At 56.8% G+C, this 22897-nt stretch overlaps 1 protein-coding gene across 5 annotated transcripts in view; it reads left to right on the forward strand.

The window, feature by feature from the left end:
* The window catches only part of LOC133360234 (voltage-dependent P/Q-type calcium channel subunit alpha-1A-like), a 108165-nt gene extending 98895 nt beyond the window's left edge, over positions 1-9270 (forward strand). For all 5 annotated transcript variants that reach the window (XM_061578874.1, XM_061578877.1, XM_061578875.1 and 2 more), the window contains 3 exons: positions 1327-1630; positions 4645-4769; positions 5525-9270. In XM_061578874.1, the coding sequence (XP_061434858.1) occupies positions 1327-1630; positions 4645-4769; positions 5525-6490 (1395 nt within the window). In that variant the 3' untranslated portion in view covers positions 6491-9270. The remainder of the gene's footprint in view (positions 1-1326; positions 1631-4644; positions 4770-5524) is intronic.
* Positions 9271-22897: the final 13627 nt, after the last annotated feature.

Consider the following 22897-nt stretch of genomic DNA (forward strand, 5'->3'; position numbering starts at 1 on the left):
TAGGCCAGGGGTGTGGAACGTCGGGCCTGCGGGCCGTATGAGGCCCACAATGTCATTTGGTGTGGCCCTGCCAAGGCAACCGCAGGCGGGACTCGAAATTAAAGCCATCGCGTTAGGGGCGAGTTAATTAAATGTTTGACCAAATATAACAGGCTAGTTTTTAAGTTGATAATTTTGTATGGCCAGCGATTGATGTTATAAATATCCAAATGGCCCTTGGCAGAGAAAAGGTTCCCCGCCCCTAGGTCCACTCGACCTTCAATGAGTGCCTGGGCGTGCGGTGCGGTGTGCATGTACCGGACGTCGCCACTGCTATTGGCCACACCGCACCACCCGCTCTGGCCTCGCTGGCGAGCACTTGCCCCAGGCAGGCTGCAAGGCTACACGGGGGACATTTGTCTGCGCCGTCCGTCGTGGTCGGTGCCCTCCCCCCTCTTATCAGATGTTTACACAATCTTGTTTTCGCTGTTATCTTAGTGGCGATTTATTTAAATATTTGAGCATCTCCCTTTCTCTGGTATTTGTATCTGATAAAGAAAAAGAAGCCGACTCCTGCTGAAGAAGATTCCGAGATGCTTGAGTTGTTTTGCCTGCGTGTGACTGATGAGTCTGCCTGTGTGTGTGGTCAGTCGCACACAGTGTGTGTGTGTCACCTCCTGTGTGTGTGTCACCTACAGTGCGTGTGTGTGTGTGTCAACTACAGTGCGTGTGTGTGTCAACTACAGTGTGTGTGTGTCAACTACAGTGTGTGTCACCTACAGCGTGTTTGTGCGTGTGAGGTCACACACACAGTCAGCAGAGCGGCAGTATAGCGGTTAGCGCGCCGCACTACACACCCGGCGACCCGAGTTCGATCCCGTCCAATAGCCTGGCTGCCGGTGGAGTCCACGGCGTCACAGGCGCTATAGGACCGATCCTCGATGCACCTCTCAGAGGCTGGCAACTGCGTGCTGCACCCTGCACCATGGGTCTCACCTGGGGTCTCACCTGTGGTATCACCTGTGGTCTTACCTGTGGTATCACCTGGGGTATCACCTGTGGTCTTACCTGGGGTATCAGCTGGGGTTTCACACCGCACCATGTGCAGGGTACAGGCAATGGACATCAACAGCCCCCACGATCGTCCCCAGACGTTGGGCGTTTTCCGGACCATCTCCCCCCACTGTCTTCCCCCCCACCGTCTTCCCCCCCCCCCATCCCCTCCCCATCATCTCCCCTCCCACCGTCTCCCCCCCCCACCGTCTCCCCCCCCCACAATCTCCCCCCCACCACCGTCTCCCCCCACGGCCACTCCCCCCCCCGCCCGTCTCTCCCACCCTCTGGCAGCCCATCCGGGACGCGAGCCCCATCAAGCGCTCCGCCTCGCTGCTGGGCGCCAGCGTCCGCACCCCGGGGCCCGACCTGGCCGAGCTGTCCCTGGAGCGCGTGAGCCCCGACCGCGGGGCCCCCCCGGACCCCGTCTCCGCCGCTCACCGTGCCCCGGGGAGCCTCGCCGGCCTCGCCGGGGGACCCTCCCCGGCGAGGCCGGCCAAGCGGGGCGGCCCGGACGCCACCGTCGCTGTCGGCGGGCGCCAGCAGAGGCGGCCGCCCCCGCCGCCGGGGTCCGCGCGCCACTCGGACGTGTGGACCGGTGGGGCTCCGCCGCATCTCTCACCTGGGGTGTCACCTGGGGTCTCACCTGGGGTGTCACCTGGGGTCTCACCTGGGGTCTCACCTGGGGTGTCACCTGGGGTCTCACCTGGGGTCTCACCTGGTGTGTCACCTGGCGTGTCACCTGGTGTGTCACCTGGGGTGTCACCTGGCGTGTCACCTGGGGTGTCACCTGGGGTCTCACTTGGGGTGTCACCTGGCGTGTCACCTGGCGTGTCACCTGGCGTGTCACCTGGGGTGTCACCTGGGGTATCACCTGGCGTGTCACCTGGGGTCTCACCTGGGGTCTCACCTGGGGTCTCAGTCACCTGGGGTCTCACCTGGGGTCTCAGTCACCTGGGGTCTCACCTGGGGTTTCACACCGACACCCCCACACCTGCACACCTGCACACCTGCACCGACCCCAAATTAAATTCTCAAAAAGGGCAAAGTGCCAGTGCAGTCGTTGAAGACGCCTTTCTTTACCGGCGCAGGAATTACACTTGTGAAGTACACACACAAGCACAAAAGACAAAGATCCCCCGTATAGCCTCAACAGACTCTTCGGGCAAGTGCTGTTAGCGAGTAGCACCTATGAAAGCCGGCACAGCACACGAGAGGGTGGGTGGTCAGCACCACGCCCGGCCTCCTTTGTCTCCCCGGTGGCGATGTTTACTCCACCGCACCGGGTACTCATTTGAGGCCGTGTCGACCTAGGAGAGGCCCAGGACCGGTTCAGATAATTGTCACCGGTGTTGGCCGTGAGCGGGAATCGAACTCGGGCGGCCGGGTTCGTAGCGCAGCGTAGCGCGAACCGCTGCGTCACCGCTCCCCCTAGACGCACGTATTTATATATTTATATAAATACAACGAATTCATTTTAAAAACGCCTCTTGCCACGCCCCCCGGGTTTGCAGCGCTCACACGGCTGCCCTGGGAACCGCAGGGCAGCCCGTTCCGTCACAACCAATTACAGCGAAGCGTCCACCACCTCCACGGCTGGCCGCTGAGTCTCGCGAGCAGCGGGAACATCCGTTACACCCCCTCCCCTACCACCACCACCACCACCTCACCACCCCCCCTCTCTCCGTTAGTGGGGGGAAGGGGGGTTCTAACACCTGCCCCCAACAGAGGGGTTGCTGCTGAGTTGTAGTGGTGAGCGCGCTGGACTCGCTATCCAGACAGGGGTCGCCGGTTCCAGTTCCGTCTCCCGTCTGGGATGTCGGCACGTGTGTGCGTGCGTGGAACTTGTTTTATCGCCAACCGTACGCGGAGATGTCTGCGGGGGGAAAAGGACAACAAGCTAAACACAAAAAGCAGTTCTAAAGAAATGACTTTGTCAATCTATATCTGTATCATTTTTAAAAGTGCACCACTGGCTTTCCAATATCGGAAGGAAGAGCATTCCAGACGGCCGCAGAAGCGCATCTGAAAGCGCCGCGCGATGATGCGGTGGCCACCGTCTTTGTTCGATGGCCAGTCAAAAGCCGCTGCTGCCGCTGCTGCTGCTACTGCGAGGATGAAGGAGTTGGCCTGATGATGGTTTATGCTCCTTGACGAGATCAGCGAGGTATCGTGGCAAGCACTTTGCGTGTAACGAGTGCGACCTTACAATGAACGCTCTTCCTTCCAATATTAGCAAGCCACTGGGAGCGATGCACTTTTAAATCCAGATTAAACACTCACTGCTTTAGAATGGCTTTTTTGTGTTTAGTTTCTTCTCCTTCCACCGCACCTCCGATCAGCACGGTTGGCTTCGTACGGTGCGAAAGAAGTCATCACACATACCGACATACGTAGACTCGGAGACCCTTAGACTCAACACAGATACCCATCCGTTTGTTATCCTTCCTCCGCACCTCCGATGACACAAACACCACGACATCCGTGGCTCACGCCGGGCTCTGTAGACATCTTCAGGTCTTGGCTGTGGTCGCGGCTCTAGGAATGTCGATTCCGGGCCTCTTGCCCAACCGCAAATTAACATCAAATTACGCCGATTGTTTCTGTTTGTTTGTTAAGATTTTCTTAAGCGGGTCGGCAGCGCCACCGGACTCGCGATCCAGAGGTCACGCCGGTTTGACCCCAATCTCCCGGCGCGGCGGTTGGAACGGGGGAGCAAGTTTCATAACCCCCCCGGCCAGCCACCTGCCCCCCCTCGCCCAATGCATCTGTTCACCCGGCAGCGTGAGTGGGTTCGGCCACAGGTAGCCTCCCATCGGCAGGTCGCGTGCGCTGGGGTAACCCCCACCTCTTGCGAGATGCGCTGGCCAGTGTGGAAGAGTAGGCCAAAAGCCATCGAGAGAGGGTACCTCCACAGCCGTCTCTACGGAGCCCTCCCATGACCAAAGATGGCTCGGGGAGGGCTTCATCCAGCAGTGGATTGACAAAGAGCTTTACATTGTTACCACTTCCCCTCTGTGTCACCGTGTCTATCTCTCTGTGTCACGTGTCTATGTCTTTGTGTCACGTGTCTCTGTGTGTCACGTGTCTCTGTGTGTCACGTGTCTATGTCTCTGTGTGTCACGTGTCTCTGTGTGTCACGTGTCTGTGTCTGTGTGTCACGTGTCTCTGTGTGTCACGTGGCTCTGTGTGTCACGTGTCTCTGAGTCACCGTGTCTGTGTCACTGTGTGTCACGTGTCTCTGTGTGTCACGTGTCTGTGTCTCTGTCTCTGTGTGTCACGTGTCTCTGTGTCACCGTGTGTCTATGTCTCTGTGTGTCATGTGTCTGTGTGTAACTGTCTCTGTGTCTCTGTGTGTCACGTGTCTCTGTGTGTCACCGTGTCTGTGTCTCTTTGTGTCACCGTGTGTCACGTGTCTCTGTGTGTCACCGTGTCTGTGTCTCTGTGACCGTGTCTGTGTCTCTGTGTGTCTCTGTGTGTCTCTGTGTGTCTCTGTGACTGTGTCTGTGTCTCTGTGTGTCACGTGTCTGTGTCTCTGTGACTGTGTCTATGTCTCCACGTGTCTCTGTCTCTAACTGTCTCTATGTCTCTCTGCGTGTCCCCGCTGCGCAGGCTCTCAGATGGAGCTGAGCTCCCCCAGGATGGGCCGCCTGGGCGAGGCCTCTGACCCGGCCTCACGCTCACGCACCCGCAGGGGCGTGGGCACGCACGCCCCACCGGCCGGCACGCGCAAGGCCGTACGTATGCGTGAGTGCGTGTGCGCATGTGTGCGTGCGCGTACGTGCGTGCGCATGCGCGTGTGTACGCGTGTGTGTCTGTACGTATGTGCGTGCGCATTTACGCGTGTGCCTGTACGTACGTGCTTGCGCATGCGCGTGTGTACGCGTGTGTGTCTGTACGTACGTGCGTGCGCATGCGCGTGTGTACACGTGTGTCTGTACGCACGTGCGTGCGCATGCGCGTGTGTACGTGTGTGTCTGTACGTACGTGCGTGCGCATGCGCGTGTGTACGCGTGTGTGTCTGTACGTACGTGCGTGCGCATGCGCGTGTGTACGCGTGTTTGTGGGGGAGTGGTAGTGTAACGGTCAGCGCACTGCGCTACGAACCCGGAGACCTGAGTTCAATTCCCGCTCTCACAGCCAACACCATCTGAACCAGTCCTGGACCTCCCCTAGGTTGAGTCAGACACAAATGAGTACCTGGTGCGGTGTGTAAACATCACCACTAGGGAGACAAAGGCGGCCGGGCACGGTGCTGGCCACCCACCCCCTCGTGTGCCGTGCCGGCCTTCTGCTACTCGCTAACAGCACTTGCCCTACAGTCTGTGCAGGCTATTTGGGGGGGGGGATATTTGTTTGTTGTCTTTGTGTTTGAGCCCACGTGGTCATGTGTCTCCCTTGTCCCCGCGTGTCCCCCACGTGTCCCCACGTGTCCCCCACGTGTCCCCCCGATTGTGCCCACCACGTGTCCTCACCCCCACCCACCTCACAGGGCAGCCGCTCCCTCAGCAGCAGCCCTGTGCGCCCGGGCCTCGGGTACCCGTCGGAGTCGTGCACGCCGGTGTGCGGCACGCCCCTGCGCACGCGGCGCCGCCAGCTCCCGCGCACGCCCCAACAGCAGCAGCAGCAAGCGGCGGCGGGGGGGGCGGTGGCGCCGCTCCACCCCGGCCGCTCCGGGCCCGGCACCCGCTCCTCCTCGCCCCCCGTGCGGCCGCCGTCGCCCTCCGCCGCGGGAACCGGCGCCGTCTCCGGCGCCGTCTCCGGCGCCGTCTCCGCCGCGTCCGTGGTGCGCCGCTCCGCCGGCTCCCGTCCCGCGCCGGCCAAGCGCGTGTGCTCGCTGGTGCTGGAGGGCCGCGAGTGGGAGGGCGGCCGAATGACGCCGGGGGACCGGCGCGGCGGCGGCGACGACGACGAGGATGAAGAGGAGGAAGGGGAGCGCGAGGAGGAGGAGGAGGAAGAGGAGGAAGAAGAGCCGTGGTCGAAGCGATCGTCGCACGAGCGACAGCGCGCGAGGACGCCGCGCGACGACGAGTTCGGCCGCCGGGCTCCCGGCGGCGGCGGCAGAGGAGGAGGAGGAGGCGGAGTCCGTTCCTCGGCGCCCGGCGGCCGGCACGGCGGCTCGACCGGCCCGGCGCGCCACCACGCGTCCGACCCCTACCTGAGCCTCACCCGCGGCGCCGGCGCCGCGACGCCGGGGCCGCGCTCGCCTCCGGCGGGGCACGGCCACGCGCCGGTGCGTCGGGCGGCGAGGCGGCGCGGGGGAGGGGACGAGGACGAGGAGGCGGCGATGGGGGGGGGCGTCCCGGAGCGGGCGACCCACGGCCCCCGGCCGCCGCGGCTGCCCAACGGCCACCGGCCGCGGCGGCACGCCGGCGCGCCGGGCGCGAGGCCGCGGGGCGGCGCGCGGAGGGGGGGCGAGCGGGCGTGCAGCGAGACGGACGAGGACGACTGGTGCTAGCTCCCTCCGGAGTCGACCGACCCGGCGACCCGCCGTCCGACCGACGGAGCGACCGGCAGACGGACGGAAGCGAGCGGCGAATGGACGAGCGGGAAAACCGACGGACGAGTGGACGGACGGATGGACGTGTGGACGGACGGACGGATGAAAGAAATGGACGGACGGGTGGGATAGAATGATGGACGGACAGGACAAATGGATTGAAGCAATAGATAGACAGATCGGCAGAGAGGTGGAAGGGAGCAATAGATTGGCAGACAGATCAACAGCAAGATGATAAATGTATGAAAGCAATAGATGATCAAACTGATGAAAGACAGATGGACGGAGGGAGAGATGGACAAACGGACAGGTAGATGGATTGATGGATAGATGGTTGAACGTGATAGATAGATGGACGCACAGAAAGATGATACGAAAAGACGTGAGGGAGGGAGATGCACAGCCACATCGACACGTGGATCGGCAGATGAACAAACAGGCAGACGGGGACAGGAAGCGTGAATCTGAGAGAGTGAGAGTCGCACACGGACTCACGGACTCACGGACACACCGATGGACACACGGACGGACTCACGGACTCACCGATGGACACGCCGATGGACACGCGGACGGACACACTGACGAGCGGACATACGGACGGACGGACGGACGTGGACGTGCCCAGTCGACGCAGCGAGACGCTGACGGGACAAGTGACCGCACCACCCCGAGCACCACCCCGAGCGCCGCCCCGAGCGTGGCTCTGCGAGCCCACCGGACGTCCGGCTCCAACCACGGAGTTCCACCCGGCCCCCCACTCCCCTGCCCCCCCTGCTACCCCCAACCGTCGCCTCGCGTACAGAATGAAGGTCGCAAACTCAAACACCGCCCCTCCCACCGACCCATCCCGGCCAATAATCACCGACACCTCCGCGGTGGGGGGGGGGGGGGTCGCTAAAGCGTGTACCGCTTTGTGGGTTGGTCAAGCTGGGACGGCGGTCCCCCCACGGAAGGACTTGATCCCTGCCATAAGACTGTGGAGTTTTCCACCGCTGGGCTCAGGACCGCCAAACTAAGGGGTGATGGGAGCTCGCGCCGTCAAGAGCCGAGATCTTTTGTCTGTTCCCCCCTCCGGTGATAACTTTAGTGTACAAATACAATTACGAATAATAACAACAATAATAGTAATAGCAGACACCAGCCATGAATGGACCTTAGTGTATTTGCTTATGCTGTGGCGGTGCGTGCGTGCGTGCTCACGCGGGGAGCGGTGGCATAGCGGTTAGCGCTACGAACCCGGCCACCCGAGTTCGATTGCCGCCCACGGCCAACACCGGTGACGATTATCTGAACCGGTCCTGGACCTCCCAATAGGTCGACTCAGCCTCAAATGAGTACCTGGTGCGGTGTGTAAACATCACCACTGGGGAGACAAAGGCGGCCGGGCACGGTGCTGGCCACCCACCCCCTCGTGTGCCGTGCCGGCCTTCTGCTACTCGCTAACAGCACTTGCCCCTACAGTCTGCTAAGGCTATACAGGGGGGTGGGTCTTTGTATACGCGCGTGCGTGTATGCGTGTGTGTGTGTGCGTGTGTGCGCGTGTGCGCGTGTACGCGTGTGCGTGTGTGCGTGTATACGTGTGTGTGTACGTGTGTGTACGTGTGTGTGCGTTCTGTGCGGTACGGGGGGATTGTGAAGCTTTGGCAATTTCAGGACGACAGCTCTCTGGGGGGGGGGTGCGGGAGGGAGGGAGCGGAAAGGAGAAAAAACCCAAAATATTCGGACGTTGTCCGAAATGTAAGACGTCACGGGGCAGTGACGTCACTTCTGTGACGTCGCTTCCAAAAGAGAATGACGCGGGTGGGGGGGAGGAGGGCGATTCGCGGACAGAGGATCAGGAGCCCCGCGGCCTCGAGCGGCAGACAACGGTCGCGTTTAGAAAGGGGGGGGGGGCGAGATCGCGTCACAGATTGGTGCCAGCAAATTGTGACAATTTCCCGTCAGCGCTAATTGAAATTATACGAATCGGAGAGCTATGAAGTCGTGAAAGCCTCATAGCTTTACACAATTGTGAACTAAATCCGATTATCGAAAGGAAACAAACAGGGCGGCAGCGGTGACGTCACGCCTGTTGCCTCACAGCGAAGATCCCCATGGGTTCGATTCCCGACTCCGGGGTGCCTCTCTGTGTGTGTGTGTGTGTCGTGTGTGTGTGTCGTTGTGTGTAGTCGTTGTGTGTGTCGTGTGTGTGTGTGTCGCGTGTGTGTGTGTCGCGTGTGTGTGTGTAGTTTGTGTGTAGTTGTGTGTGTGTGTGTGTAGTCGTTGTGTGTGTGTGTGTCGTAGTTTGTGTGTTCTGTCTCCGGTTTCCTACCAAAGCTCAAAGAAAGAAAACCGTGAAACGCGGACAAACACGCTCTCACACAACGTGACAACCGGCATTGGCCGAACAACAATTTATCGATTGGGATCACAGCAGCAGCATCAGCAGCCTCGCTACCCCCACGACTGCAAAAGGGAAAACGTGGCAGGACCCTCCTGAAAAGCAGTGTTGAGACTCCCAAGCGAGGCTCTCCAAGCTAAAGAAGCGTAATATATTTATGATGATGATAATAACAACAAAGTAAAGTCAGAAACGCTTCCCTGACACGTGCGCACGCTTTGTGCGCTTTGTGCATGCGTCCGTCTGTCCGTACGGAGAGTATGTGGGTGAGTCTACACAGCCCTCTGGCTGGGCATGATGACTTCTATGACGATGACGACAACGACGACGATGATGATGATGACGACGACGATGATTGCATTGCTCGACGCCAACGCAGTGCCAAATCGTTCTGGCGAACGCGCCAGACTCTTCCCACCTTTCCCAAGACCCCCGTCGCCATCGCAGCGCAGACGATCAGCCGCAGGGGCCTTGGGGAGGCCGCCACCACCTGTGGAGGCCGCCACCACCTGTGGAGGCCGCCACCACCTGGGGAGGCCACCACCTGGGGAGGCCACCACATGTGGAGGCCACCACCACCTGTGGAGGCCGCCACCACCTGTGGAGGCCGCCACCACCTGGGGAGGCCGCCACCACCTGGGGAGGCCGCCACCACCTGTGGAAGCCGCCACCACCTGGGGAGGCCGCCACCACCTGGGGAGGCCGCCACCACCTGGGGAGGCCGCCACCACCTGTGGAAGCCGCCACCACCTGGGGAGGCCGCCACCACCTGGGGAGGCCGCCACCACCTGTGGAAGCCGCCACCACCTGGGGAGGCCGCCACCACCTGGGGAGGCCGCCACCACCTGTGGAGGCCGCCACCACCTGGGGAGGCCGCCACCACCTGGGGAGGCCGCCACCCCCTGGGGAGGCCACCACCTGGGGAGGCCACCACCACCTGGGGAGGCGAATGCTACCGGTGGCCCCCCGCGGCAAGGGCTCCACCACCGTGGGCAGCTTGTCACCGTGGGCGAGTGTTCGCCTTTCAGAAGTGTCCACCGATTATGCAGCGTTTCTCCGCAAGGCAGTGTTCCACCCTGGGCTTGCCGTTCATTGCGTAGCGGGGCCTGACGCGCAATCACCCCCTTGCCTTGCCTGCAGACTGCGCGATGACGTTCGTCGGCAAGGGCCCACGCCGCCGTCGAGGGGGAACGGCACCCCGCGCCGTTCCCACGCGACGACTTTTGGACCAACGGACCCAAGGCCGGGTGGGTGGGGGGGCGCCTTTTTAATCGACGGTCAAACCTTGGGAGAACGATGCGCGTGGTGCCAGATAGGGGATTAAAGATTACCATTTTATCCCCCGCCGTGATCGATTGAAGTGCACCCAGCCTGGTTGTCGTGGAGTTGACCCTAGAGGCGAGTCGATGGTGGGTGGCACTGCGGTTAGAGACCGCTACCACCACCACAACAACAACAAGACAGCGTGTGGAGGATTGATGTCTCGCGGAATATTTCCCAGTTCGCTGGGAGACGCGAGACGTTTAACGGTCCGTGACGAATCGACGAAAGCGTCGCAGCCGTCAACGGGAAAGAGAGAGTATCCTGGACGTTGTGTGCCGGATTGCTTGTAAGCGGGAAATTCTATTGGGTTGCACGCGACTAATGGAGCCAGCAGCTCGAGTCGAGAGGTGACTCTGTGAATGTGGCGTGACCACGGGACGCTCAAATATGTTCCGGGCCGCTGAATCCCTTACAACATCAACAACATCAACAACAACAGCAGCAGCAGCAACTCTGTCCGTCAACTTGGTGGGGGAGAAGGTGGTGGAGGAGGTGGTGGGGGAGGAGGTGGGGGTGGTGGAGGAGGAGGAGGTGGGGGTGGAGGTGGGGGTGGAGGAGGTGGGGGAGGAGGTGGGGGAGGAGGTGGGGGAGGAGGAGGTGGAGGAGGAGGTGGTGGGGGAGGAGGTGGGGGAGGAGGAGGTGGGGGAGCTGGAGGAGGTGGGGGAGGAGGAGGGGGAGCTGGAGGAGGTGAGGGAGGAGGAGGTGGGGGAGCTGGAGGAGGTGGGGGAGGAGGAGGAGGGGGAGGAGGTGGGGGAGGAGGAGGTGGTGGGGGAGGAGGTGGTGGAGGATGAGGTGGAGGAGGTGGAGGAGGATGAGGTGGAGGAGGTGGAGGAGGAGGATGAGGTGGAGGAGGTGGAGGAGGATGAGGTGGTGGAGGAGGTGGAGGAGGAGGTGGTGGAGGAAGTAGAGGTGGGGACTCCGTCTGCGCCATTGCGCGCTGCGTCTCGGCCTCTCCGATGCGAGTACCCGTGGTGGTGCCGCCGTCTCTCACGTTGTCATTGGGAGCGTTGTCCGACGCTTCACACCGCGTGCCTCCTGCAGCTTCTTCGCCTAAGAGCCCGATTCGGTTTCGCTCGAATTCTGCCATAGATAGTATACACAGTACGGGGCTGCCTGATGACCGCCGCTGTTGCTCATTGGCACCCACCCACTCATCCACACAACCACTCACCCACCCACTCACCCACCCATTCATCCACACAACCACTCACCCACACAAACACCAACCCAACCACTCACCCACACAACCACTCATCCACCCACTCACCAACCCACCCACTCACCAACCCAACCACTCACCAACCCAACCACTCACCCACCCACTCACCAACCCAACCACTCACCAACCCAACCACTCACCCACACAACCACTCACCCACCCACTCACCAACCCACTCACTCACCAACCCAACCACTCACCAACCCAACCACTCACCAACCCAACCACTCACCCACCCACTCACCAACCCACTCGCCAACCCAACCACTCACTCACCCACCCACTCACCCACCCACCCACTCGCCAACCCACTCACCCACCCACTGACCCACCCGCTCACTCACCCACTCACCCATCCACTCACCAACCCAACCACTCACTCACCCACTTACTCACCCAACCACTCACTCACTCACTTACTCACCCAGCCACCTACTTATTCACCCACCCAACCACTCACCCCGCTCACTCACCCACTCACTCACCCCGCTCACTCAACCACTCACCCATCCACTCACCCACCCACTCATCCACACACCCACTCACTCACCCACTTACTCACCCAGCCACCTACTTATTCACTCACCCACCCACTCACCCAACCACTCACTCACCCACTCACCCCGCTCACTCACCCCGCTCACTAACTCGCTCGGCAGTCGCCAGCACCACTTTATAATCGATGGTAGAAAAACAAAACGAGCTTGCTTTATTTATTGAGTTGGCTTCGGTGCACGTGGGAGCGAAACGTCGGACATCGTGGCGGAACGCGCGCCGGGGAAGAGCTGATCGGAGTGCTCAAACGCGCGAAACCCTGGCGGTGACGGCCGTGCGACTGACGAGTCGGGCCGAAGGGGAAGCGCTCTCGTGCCAAATGTCGGCGTCGCCCGATGACCTCCTCGCCCCCCCCCCCCCCCCGTGGTGTCTGCCGCGGGCTCCTGGGGACGCCTCCGTGCATCCCGCGCTGGTTTGTCCGCGCGTGCTTGTTGGTTGACTCGCTTGCGTCTGGCTGTGATTGTTGTTGTTGTTTTGCTTTGGGTTGTAATGAGGCCGCCCCGTGACCTCCGTGCCTCGACTCGGTGGTGGGGATGGGGGCCTCAATTACGATGGAGACTCGGATTACGAGTGGGTTGGGTGCGTGAGTGACTCGATGCCTCGATAAGTGAGTGCGTGCGTGGGTGGGTGAGCAGATCAGCGACTGGATGGGTGAGTGGTTGGATGCCCGAGGTGAGTGAGTGAGCGAGCAAATGAATGGGCGAGTGGATGGGCGAGCGGGTGAGTGATTGGATGGGGTGAGAGAGATTATTTGACGAGATGGATGGGCGGGTGATCGGATGGGAGAGTGGGTGAGCGTTGTGGTCACCCGCAGTGGTTAAACAGCGCGGGTGAGCAGTCCGTCTGGTCGACCGAGGTCTTGAGCGAGTGGGCCATTGAGTGCGCGCGCGTGTGAGTGTCACTGTGGGGAGCGGTGGCGCAGTGCTTAGCACGCTGCGCTACCAACCCGGGCGACCCGCTGACTGTCAACGTCGTTGACGATTATCTGAACCAGTCCTGGGCCTCCCCTAGGTCGACCCAGCCTCAAATGAGCACCGGGTACTGTGTAAAAAACATCGCCACTGGGGAGACAAAGGCGGCCTGGCGTGGTGTTGGCTACAGCCACCTCCTCGTGTGCTGTGCCGGCCTTCATAGGTGCTACTCGCGAACAGCACTTGTCCCTACCAAGTCTGCTAAGGCTCTACGGGGGGGTGTTTTTGTGTTTGAAGTCGGAGCGCGTGTTGTTTTGTCTCCAGCGAGCGAGCCATTGGGTGCGCGCGCGAGATTCAAGGCGTGACTTTGTGCGAGTGCGCAAACAGGAGCGCGTCCCAGAGAGTGGAGAGAGGAGCGCACTAATTGTGCGCAGCGACTAAAGCGTCTCCCCGTGACTCGGAGGGTCGGTGTGAGGGTTTCCTTCCCTCGGCGACTCTCATCCGAAACCTCGCCATCATCTCGCCATCAATTCGCCCCTGAGCCGTCGCCACTCAATCCGGACCGCCTCCATCACACATCCTCGCTCTCGCCCCAAGCTGCCGCCATGCCCCGCGGCACTCCAGTGTCGAGCACACGGCCACGCTGTAACGCCACAGCCAAACGGGTGGCTCCCTCTCTCTCGCTCAATGCTATTTCTTTACCTACTCGACATCAGCGACAATTACAAGTCCGCCCAGTGCCGGACTAAGCTAGTGCGGGGGCTGTAGCATGTGTTGCTATAAAGGGGCCCTAAAAAACCCCAAAAATATTAAAACACATTTTTTACTTGCATAGTAAAGTAATTGCATGTTTAATTAGCTATACGGCCAGATAATACGACAAATCGCTATCCTTAAACACCCAGTCGTTCATAAAGTACCATAAAGTACGATAGTAATAGAGCAAGTGCAGAATCGCTGAACCGGAATTGATGGCACTTGAAAGCATTTAGTGCGGGGCACTTGAAATTGCGGGACCCGTAGATACTACACGTGTAGTAGCTACTATTTGTGCTACTACGATAATATAATCCGGCACCGAGTCCACCACCGCTGTGCTTTTTAAAATCCCGAATCGATGCAGTAGAGACCAAGCAAGCATCGAGGGGACACATCTGTTGCACTCCGCCCGGACAAGACCCTTAATCTGTTACAGATACTCAAAATCAATGTGCCCCGAAAACAGAAATTGGCCGCCGGCGTTGAGACTCGCTCCGCCATACGAGACGCAAGTGGATCATCATCATCATCAACAACAACAGACTCCTCTTCATCTTATTGTAACTCCTTCAGTATGCTAACTGGCTCCAATATGAATGCCTCCCTCCCCTCTCTCTATTCACGTGAAGCTCCCAAACTCGCATGCATCCCGAGGAATCTTCGATGTCAAAAAGAATGACCCCGACCCCTGAGGTCTCCCGTGATCGTCATCACGGCAGCGGCTCTCGCGGTCTAAAGAGGGCTGCCTCGGTTCGATTCTCGACTCGGGCGCGGTTTTTTTCTACGTGGAGTTTGTATGTTGTTTGTATGTTGTTTGTATGTTCCTCCCCCTCCCGTGTTCTGCATGGGGTCTTTGTTTATTCCTGCCTCTCCGGTTTCCTCCCATCGTGAAAACACAAAAGCACGCCGCGTAATTTGGGGAATTGCATCAAACACAGCCCCCCAATGATGCTGGGGCGAGTTGCCTGCAAAACGACTCGCGAGGGATCGCACTCAGCAGCAGCAGTAGCAACATCAGCAGTAGTAGCAACAGCAGCAGTAGTAGTAGCAGCAGCAGTAGTAGTAGCAGCAGCAGTAGCAACATCAGCAGTAGTAGCAACAGCAGCAGTAGTAGCAGCAGCAGTAGTAGCAGCAGCAGTAGTAGCAGCAGCAGTAGTAGCAGCAGCAGTAGCAACATCAGCAGTAGTAGCAACAGCAGCAGTAGTAGCAGCAGCAGCAGTAGTAGCAACAGCAGCAGTAATAAAAGCAGTAGCAACAACAGCAGTAGTAGCAGCAGCAGTAGTAGCAGCAGCAGTAGCAACATCAGCAGCAGTAGTAGCAGCAGCAGTAGTAGCAGCAGCAGCAGTAGTAGCAGCAGCAGTAGCAACATCAGCAGTAGTAGCAACAGCAGCAGTAGTAGCAACAGCAGCAGTAATAGCAGCAGTAGCAACAACAGCAGTAGTAGCAGCAGCAGTAGTAGCAGCAGCGGCAGCAGTAATAGCAACAGCAGCAGCTGTAGTAGCAGCAGCAGTATCAACAGCAGTAATAGCAGCAGCAGTAATAGCAGCAGCAGCGGCAACAGCAACATCGCTACCGGCTACTGCGGATAAACTTGGCAGGACCCTCCTGAACCAGCGAGATTCGGAAAGGCTTCTCAGAAGATTTCTACCGCGGGAGGAATCCGATGAGCTGTGAAGCTCTTTGTTCACAGATGTTCCAGTAGCGGCACGGGGTCAGAACGTCACAACAAACAGTACAAAAACAAACATGATAATAAAAAAAAGACAATTTCACTTTAAAAAACGTAAATAATGATCGCGATCATCGTCGTTACGATTCCACCACCACGACTATGACATTCACTGCTTGTTCCCATCGTAGCACTGTTAGCAGGCGTCTATCATTGTACATGTTGTGGCTTGGCTCTCCACCACACCGGTTAGTGACGAATTGGCACGTTCTGTTAACGCGACAACCTTTACTAGTTGGCTGTGTCGGGTGGTGGTGGGGTTAACGACACATTTATTTACGCGATCTAACCCAAACATCAACCTGTAATGATGTCCACGATAGTCGTGAATACACTGCTGACTCAACACTTGGTGGGGTTCACAGCCAGCGGTTGATTTGTGTTGGGGCCAGGCCCACGACTCAAAGACGACCTGGCCACATGTCCGTCGTGAAGCCCTCCACCACCCGACGCAGCCAAACATCTCAAATGCACGAGAGACTGACGGCCGTGCCGATTTGAGGTTGTTTGCATCGCTGTCGTTTTAAACTCGTCCAGAGTTTGTTCAGAGGGAGAGTCTCAAAATAATCACATTCAACATTTGCTTAAATAGCTCCGAAAACATGAATCTGGCATTGCCTCCATCACGCGTCTCTAATTGTCGTCGTTATCACACTCCGGGCACTTACTGTTCAGCTATTTGAACCTGTTTCTACCATCAACGTGATATTGCTAAATAATGTACTTTAAAAATGTTTACCGTTTCCATAATCCTGTTGATTTGTTAAAATATTATATTTCTTGTCATGTAATTTCTTGTAACACTTTTATCACCACCATAATGCCATCGTGTTGACACATTTAAATGTGTCTTATTCATCATGATGGTAGTCGTATTATAACTTAAGTTTTTATATATTTGTTTGCTTATGAATCCTCCATTTGCCATCGTCACATCTACAACAACACCAATTTCCGACGTTTCACCGTTAACTCGAGAACCAAAATCCGCACTTGGGATCGTCCGCAATGGAAACAGGACGTGCACCGAACACTCGCATTTACACATCTGTCCCTCCACGTCCAGCAAAAGTTGTTATATGTTAGACATCCCATCAGCCAAAAACTGGCCTCTTGTCATTGCAACCGCATTTCACTGAACACGCGGCAGCACCAACACAACCTCGAGCCGGTTCGTCATTCAGCGTCTCATCAGCGGTCAGGATTTGGATTTGGCTTTGGCTTGGCTTGAACCAAAATGAATCTGCCAAGACGATGTTTATATTTGGAACACCTTGACAGTAAGTTGGACGCAAAAAAGAACACCTCCGTGATGAGTTCGGCAACTTGAAGAGACATCGGCGGCGAGCGCGAGACGACGCTGTCTGGTGGATGATGATGATGATGCCTGGTGGATGATGATGATGCCTGGTGAATGATGATGCCTGGTGGATGATGATGATGATGCCTGGTGGATGATGATGATGCCTGGTGGATGATGATGCCTGGTGAATGATGATGATGCCTAGTGGATGATGATGCCTGGTGGATGATGATGATGATGCCTGGTGGATGATGATGCCTGGTGGATGATGATGATGCCTGGTGGATGATGATGATGCCTGGTGGATGATGATGATCGCCACGAGCGATGATCGGTGCCGTTTCTCTCCGTACTATGGACTGGATTCACGCGTGTTCGTTGAACTTCTTTCGCGCCGTACGTTTGCCAACCGCGCTCATCCTCGTTTTGCGTGTTCCTTTCTTTCTCCCCATAACCCGCTCACATTTTCAGGAATATCGTTCAACGTCGTCTCTTTCTTTACATTTGAGATGTCATCATTATCATTGCCGCATTCGCCGGATTATAAGACGCATCCGAAAGTCAGTCGTCATTAATATTGTCACAACAACAACAACAACCGCCATTCGCCGCTTGTGCCAGGCTAGGTGCACTTCGAGGCTTGCCAGAGGCTCCACTGGCAGCAGGTGACCCCAGGCGGCAGTTGCAAAGACAAAGATCCCCCGTGAAGCCTTCGCCAGACTGGGTGGCAAGTGCTGCTAGCGAGCTCCACATATTGAGGGGGTGGGTGGCCAGCACTAGGCACGGCCGCCTTTGTCTCCCCGGTGGTGCTGATGTTTACACGGACCAACACACGCGGTCTACTCAAACATACCGGATTATAAGACGCACCTACCGCCCCCAAGTGCGCCTGCTCATCTTATAACCCAGATAAACTGCGTCTGTTATTAACTTATGATCGTCGCACGAAGTGGTGGTGTTGTTGTTGTTTATGGCGTTGTAGTGTTGCCTTGGAGAAAAGGGGGGTGGGGGGGGTGACGGCTGTGTGTGTGTAAAGCAATGGACGTTTGAGTAATAATAATGCAATAATAAGACGAATTACTACATAGGCCCGTTATGCATGCATGCCTTTTTTGCCCTGTGCACGAAACTGAATTTAAAAGTTACAAAAATATATATATAAATAAAAAAGCCTTTTCACCTTTTTAAATGCGGGGGGAAGGGGGGTGGGTGAGATGAAATATTAAATATTAACAAACAATTTTGGCGGGGAGAAAAGGTGACAGGAATGTATGTTGTGTTTTGACTACCCCCGGTTATTTACATAACTAAGTATACGTGTGCTTGTTGCAAGATGTTGTTTTCATATGTTATATTATGGGGCCTGAGGGAAAACCTGGTTTGTACTGTTTATATATATATGAAATATGATATGATTATTATATACTGTATGTAATGATATTAATCATGACTTGCATATCCGGTGTGGGTTGGGCCCATCAGAGCATGGCGTTTTGCCTGCAGTTTATACAAACTACAATCTCGTCTTTTTTTGTATGATGCTTAACAATCTAAAACCCCCCCTGCCCCCTCCCTTCCATTAAATGCATTTAAGATACCGACAATGATAATTATAGTCATAAAGATAACGTAACAATGCTGATTCAAGGTATAATAAAAGCAATTAAAATGGCATCGTCCCAACTAGGCCCAATCCTGCCCTCCCTGTCGAGTGATTACAGATCAGCCGCCACTCCACCATCATCCACCAGACATCATCCACCATCATCCACCACCATCATCCACCAGGCATCATCCACCATCATCATCCACCAGCAGACGTCATCCACCACTCCAACATCAAACACTAGGCATCATCCACCTGACGTCGTCACCACCACCTGGCGTCGTCATCCACCTGACGTCGTCATCCACCTGACGTCGTCATCCACCTGACGTCGTCATCCACCTGACGTCACCACCACCTGGCGTCGTCATCCACCTGGCGTCGTCATCCACGTGACGTCACCACTACCTGGCGTCGTCATCCACCTGACGTCGTCATCCACGTGACGTCACCACTACTTGGCGTCGTCATCCACCTGGCGTCGTCATCCACGTGACGTCATCATCCACCTGACGTCGTCATCCACCTGGCGTCGTCATCCACCTGGCGTCGTCATCCACGAGGCTACGCTTAGGAGAGGCTGGCGGAGCTCCAAAGTGGTTTCAGGAAAGGGCGGCCCTGCATCTTCGTCGTTTTCTCTGTCCGTCTGCTGCAGCAGAGGTGGAGGGAACTCCACGTGGCCTGAACGTGCACACAGCATGGGGTGTGTGTGGTTTAGCATGGTGTGTGTGTGTGTGGGGTAGCATGGTGTGTGTGTGTGTGGTGTAGCATGGTGTGTGTGTGGTGTAGCATGGTGTGTGTGTGTGTGGGGTAGCATGGTGTGTGTGTGTGTGGTGTAGCATGGTGTGTGTGTGGTGTAGCATGGTGTGTGTGTGTGGCGTAGCATGGTGTGTGTGTGTGGCGTAGCATGGTGTGTGTGTGGCGTAGCATGGTGTGTGTGTGTGGTGTAGCATGGTGTGTGTGTGGTGTAGCATAGTGTGTGTGTGTGGTGTAACATGGTGTGTGTGTGTAGTGTAGCATGGTGTGTGTGTGTGGTGTAGCATGGTGTGTGTGTGTGGTGTAGCATGGTGTGTGTGTGTGGTGTAGCATGGTGTGTGTGTGTGGTGTAGCATGGTGTGTGTGTGTGGTGTAGCATGGTGTGTGTGTGTGTGGTGTAGCATGGTGTGTGTGTGTGTGGTGTAGCATGGTGTGTGTGTGTGTGGTGTAGCATGGTGTGTGTGTGTGTGGTGTAGCATGGTGTGTGTGTGTGTGGTGTAGCATGGTGTGTGTGTGTGTGGTGTAGCATGGTGTGTGTGTGTGTGGTGTAGCATGGTGTGTGTGTGTGTGGTGTAGCATGGTGTGTGTGTGTGTGGTGTAGCATGGTGTGTGTGTGTGTGGTGTAGCATGGTGTGTGTGTGTGGTGTAGCATGGTGTGTGTGTGTGGTGTAGCATGGTGTGTGTGTGTGGTGTAGCATGGTGTGTGTGTGTGGTGTAGCATGGTGTGTGTGTGTGGTGTAGCATGGTGTGTGTGTGTGGTGTAGCATGGTGTGTGTGTGTGGTGTAGCATGGTGTGTGTGTGTGTGGTGTAGCATGGTGTGTGTGTGTGTGGTGTAGCATGGTGTGTGTGTGTGTGGTGTAGCATGGTGTGTGTGTGTGTGGTGTAGCATGGTGTGTGTGTGTGTGGTGTAGCATGGTGTGTGTGTGTGTGGTGTAGCATGGTGTGTGTTGTGTGGTGTAGCATGGTGTGTGTGTGTGTGGTGTAGCATGGTGTGTGTGTGTGTGGTGTAGCATGGTGTGTGTGTGTGGTGTAGCATGGTGTGTGTGTGTGTGGTGTAGCATGGTGTGTGTGTGTGGTGTAGCATGGTGTGTGTGTGTGGTGTAGCATGGTGTGTGTGTGTGGTGTAGCATGGTGTGTGTGGTGGTGTAGCATGGTGTGTTGTGTGTAGCATGGTGTTGGTGTGTGGTGTAGCATGGTGTGTGTGTGTGGTGTAGCATGGTGTGAGTGTGTGTGTGGTGTAGCATGGTGTGTGTGTGTGTGTGGTGTAGCATGGTGTGTGTGTGTGTGTGGTGTAGCATGGTGTGTGTGTGTGGTGTGTAGCATGGTGTGTGTGTGTGTGTAGCATGGTGTGTGTGGTGTAGCATGGTGTGTGTGGTGTAGCATGGTGTGTGTGTGGTGTAGCATGGTGTGTGTGTGGTGTAGCATGGTGTGTGTGTGGTGTAGCATGGGGTGTGTGTGGTGTAGCATGGTGTGTGTGTGGTGTAGCATGGTGTGTGTGGCGTAGCATGGTGTGTGTGTGGCGTAGCATGGGGTGTGTGTGGCGTAGCATGGGGTGTGTGTGGTGTAGCATGGTGTGTGTGTGGTGTACCATGGTGTGTGTGTGTGGTGTAGCATGGGGTGTGTGTGTGGTGTAGCATGGGGTGTGTGTGTGGTGTAGCATGGTGTGTGTGTGGTGTAGCATGGTGTGTGTGGTGTAGCATGGTGTGTGTGGTGTAGCATGGTGTGTGTGGTGTAGCATGGTGTGTGTGGTGTAGCATGGTGTGTGTTTGTGTGGTGTAGCATGGTGTGCGTGTGTGTGTGCGCGTTATGTATGGGTGTGTGGCGATTGTGTGTGGGTGTTGGGGTGTGGTTGCTGAGTGTGTTACTCCAGTCACGGATGATGAGTGGAGGGGGGAGGCTGTAGAGGGGGGGGAGCTTCTGGGAGGTTGAGTTGGGGGGGTGGGTGGCCGCTGTGACACAGCCCTCTCCTCCACACACGGGCAGCTCCACACTTCGCGAAACGCCACTCAGCTCTCGGGTCGCTCTCTAGAAACTCACCCACAATCGGCATTTTATATACACACACTCACCAGCAAAAAACACACAGCCACACACACTCACCAACAAAAAACACACCGCCACATACACTCACCAACAAAAAACACCCACCCACGCACGCACCCACACTCTCACCCACACTCTCACCCACACACACCCATCCACACCCCCACACGGACCCACACACACACACACCCACCCACACACGCTCCCACACACACGCACCCACACACGCACCCACTCGTCAGACGTGCACTCAGCTAAACACTCGCCCACACCCACCATTCACCACACTCTGCACCCCTTGCTGCTCTCAATGTAACTCGCCCGAATCTCCACCACCGCCGTCACGCACCGCCGGGGCCGTGATGACCTTCATCACAGCGACTCAGAAGCCGGGAGAAGTCTCCGTCTCACGGCGAGCACGGGACAACTGGATCCGAAGGAGATGACAATGATGGTGGTGGTGGTGGTCGTGATGATGATGGTGGTGGCGAGGAAGAAGATGACTGTCGTGACGACAGGGAGCCATCGGGGTTCAGTGACGGCCCAGCGGCACCATCAGCAGGTGATGGTGCTGATGGTGCTGATGGTGATGATGGTGGTGGCGGTGGCAGTGCCGGCCTCGTCAGCAGCGCACGGGAACAGCGTGGAGCCGGGGGAAGAGGGATCGGCGTTCATCTCTGGTGGGGAAACTCGCGCACACACAGACACACTCACATACAACCACACACTTAGACAATCACACACTCACACACAGACAATCACACTCACATGCAACCACACACTCGCATACAACCACACACTCAGACAATCACACACACACAACCACACACACACTCAGACAATCACACACTCAACCACACTCTCACACAACCACACACACAATCACACTCGCTCACTCTCACACAACCACTCACACTTACTCACACAATCACACTCGCTCACTCTCACACAACCACTCACACTTACTCTCACAATTACACACACACTATCACACACAATTGCTCACACTCAATCACTCGCGCACACTAACGCTCTCTCGCTCTCACGCACCTGTTCGCACACGCGTCTGTGTGTGTGTCTGTGTGTCTGAGTGTGTGTGTCTAAGTGTCTGTGTGTGTGTCTGTGCGTGTGTTTGCACGTTCGACTTGTTTAGACATTGCTATGCGAACCGTAAACCGATTTTCTTTTTACCAATATTATTGTGTTAATCCAAGTTTACACGCATTCGCTAACGCACATGCGCACAGATTCAGCTTTACACTCGCACACCTGTGCACACACACCTGTGCACACACACACACCTGTGCACACACACACACCTGTGCACACACCTGTGCACACACACCTGTGCATACACACACCTGTGTATAGACACGCGCACACACACACACCTGTGCACACACACACCTGTGCATAGACACGCACATAGACACGCACGCACACCTGTGCACACACACACGCACACCTGTGCACACACACACGCACACCTGTGCACACACACACCTGTGCATAGACACGCACATAGACACGCACGCACACCTGTGCACACGCACGCACACCTGTGCACACGCACGCACACCTGTGCACACACACGCACAACTGTGCACACACACACACGCACACCTGTGCACACACAAACGCACACCTGTGCACACACACACACACCTGTGCACACACACACCTGTGCACACACACCTGTGCATAGACACGCACATAGACACGCACACCTGTGCACACACACACACCTGTGCACGCGTGTACATCATACTTTTGCGGACAC

The sequence above is a fragment of the Lethenteron reissneri genome, chromosome 67 (assembly GCF_015708825.2).
Source record: "Lethenteron reissneri isolate LAM-NWPU_2019-01 chromosome 67, ASM1570882v1, whole genome shotgun sequence".
Lineage (NCBI taxonomy): Eukaryota > Metazoa > Chordata > Hyperoartia > Petromyzontiformes > Petromyzontidae > Lethenteron > Lethenteron reissneri.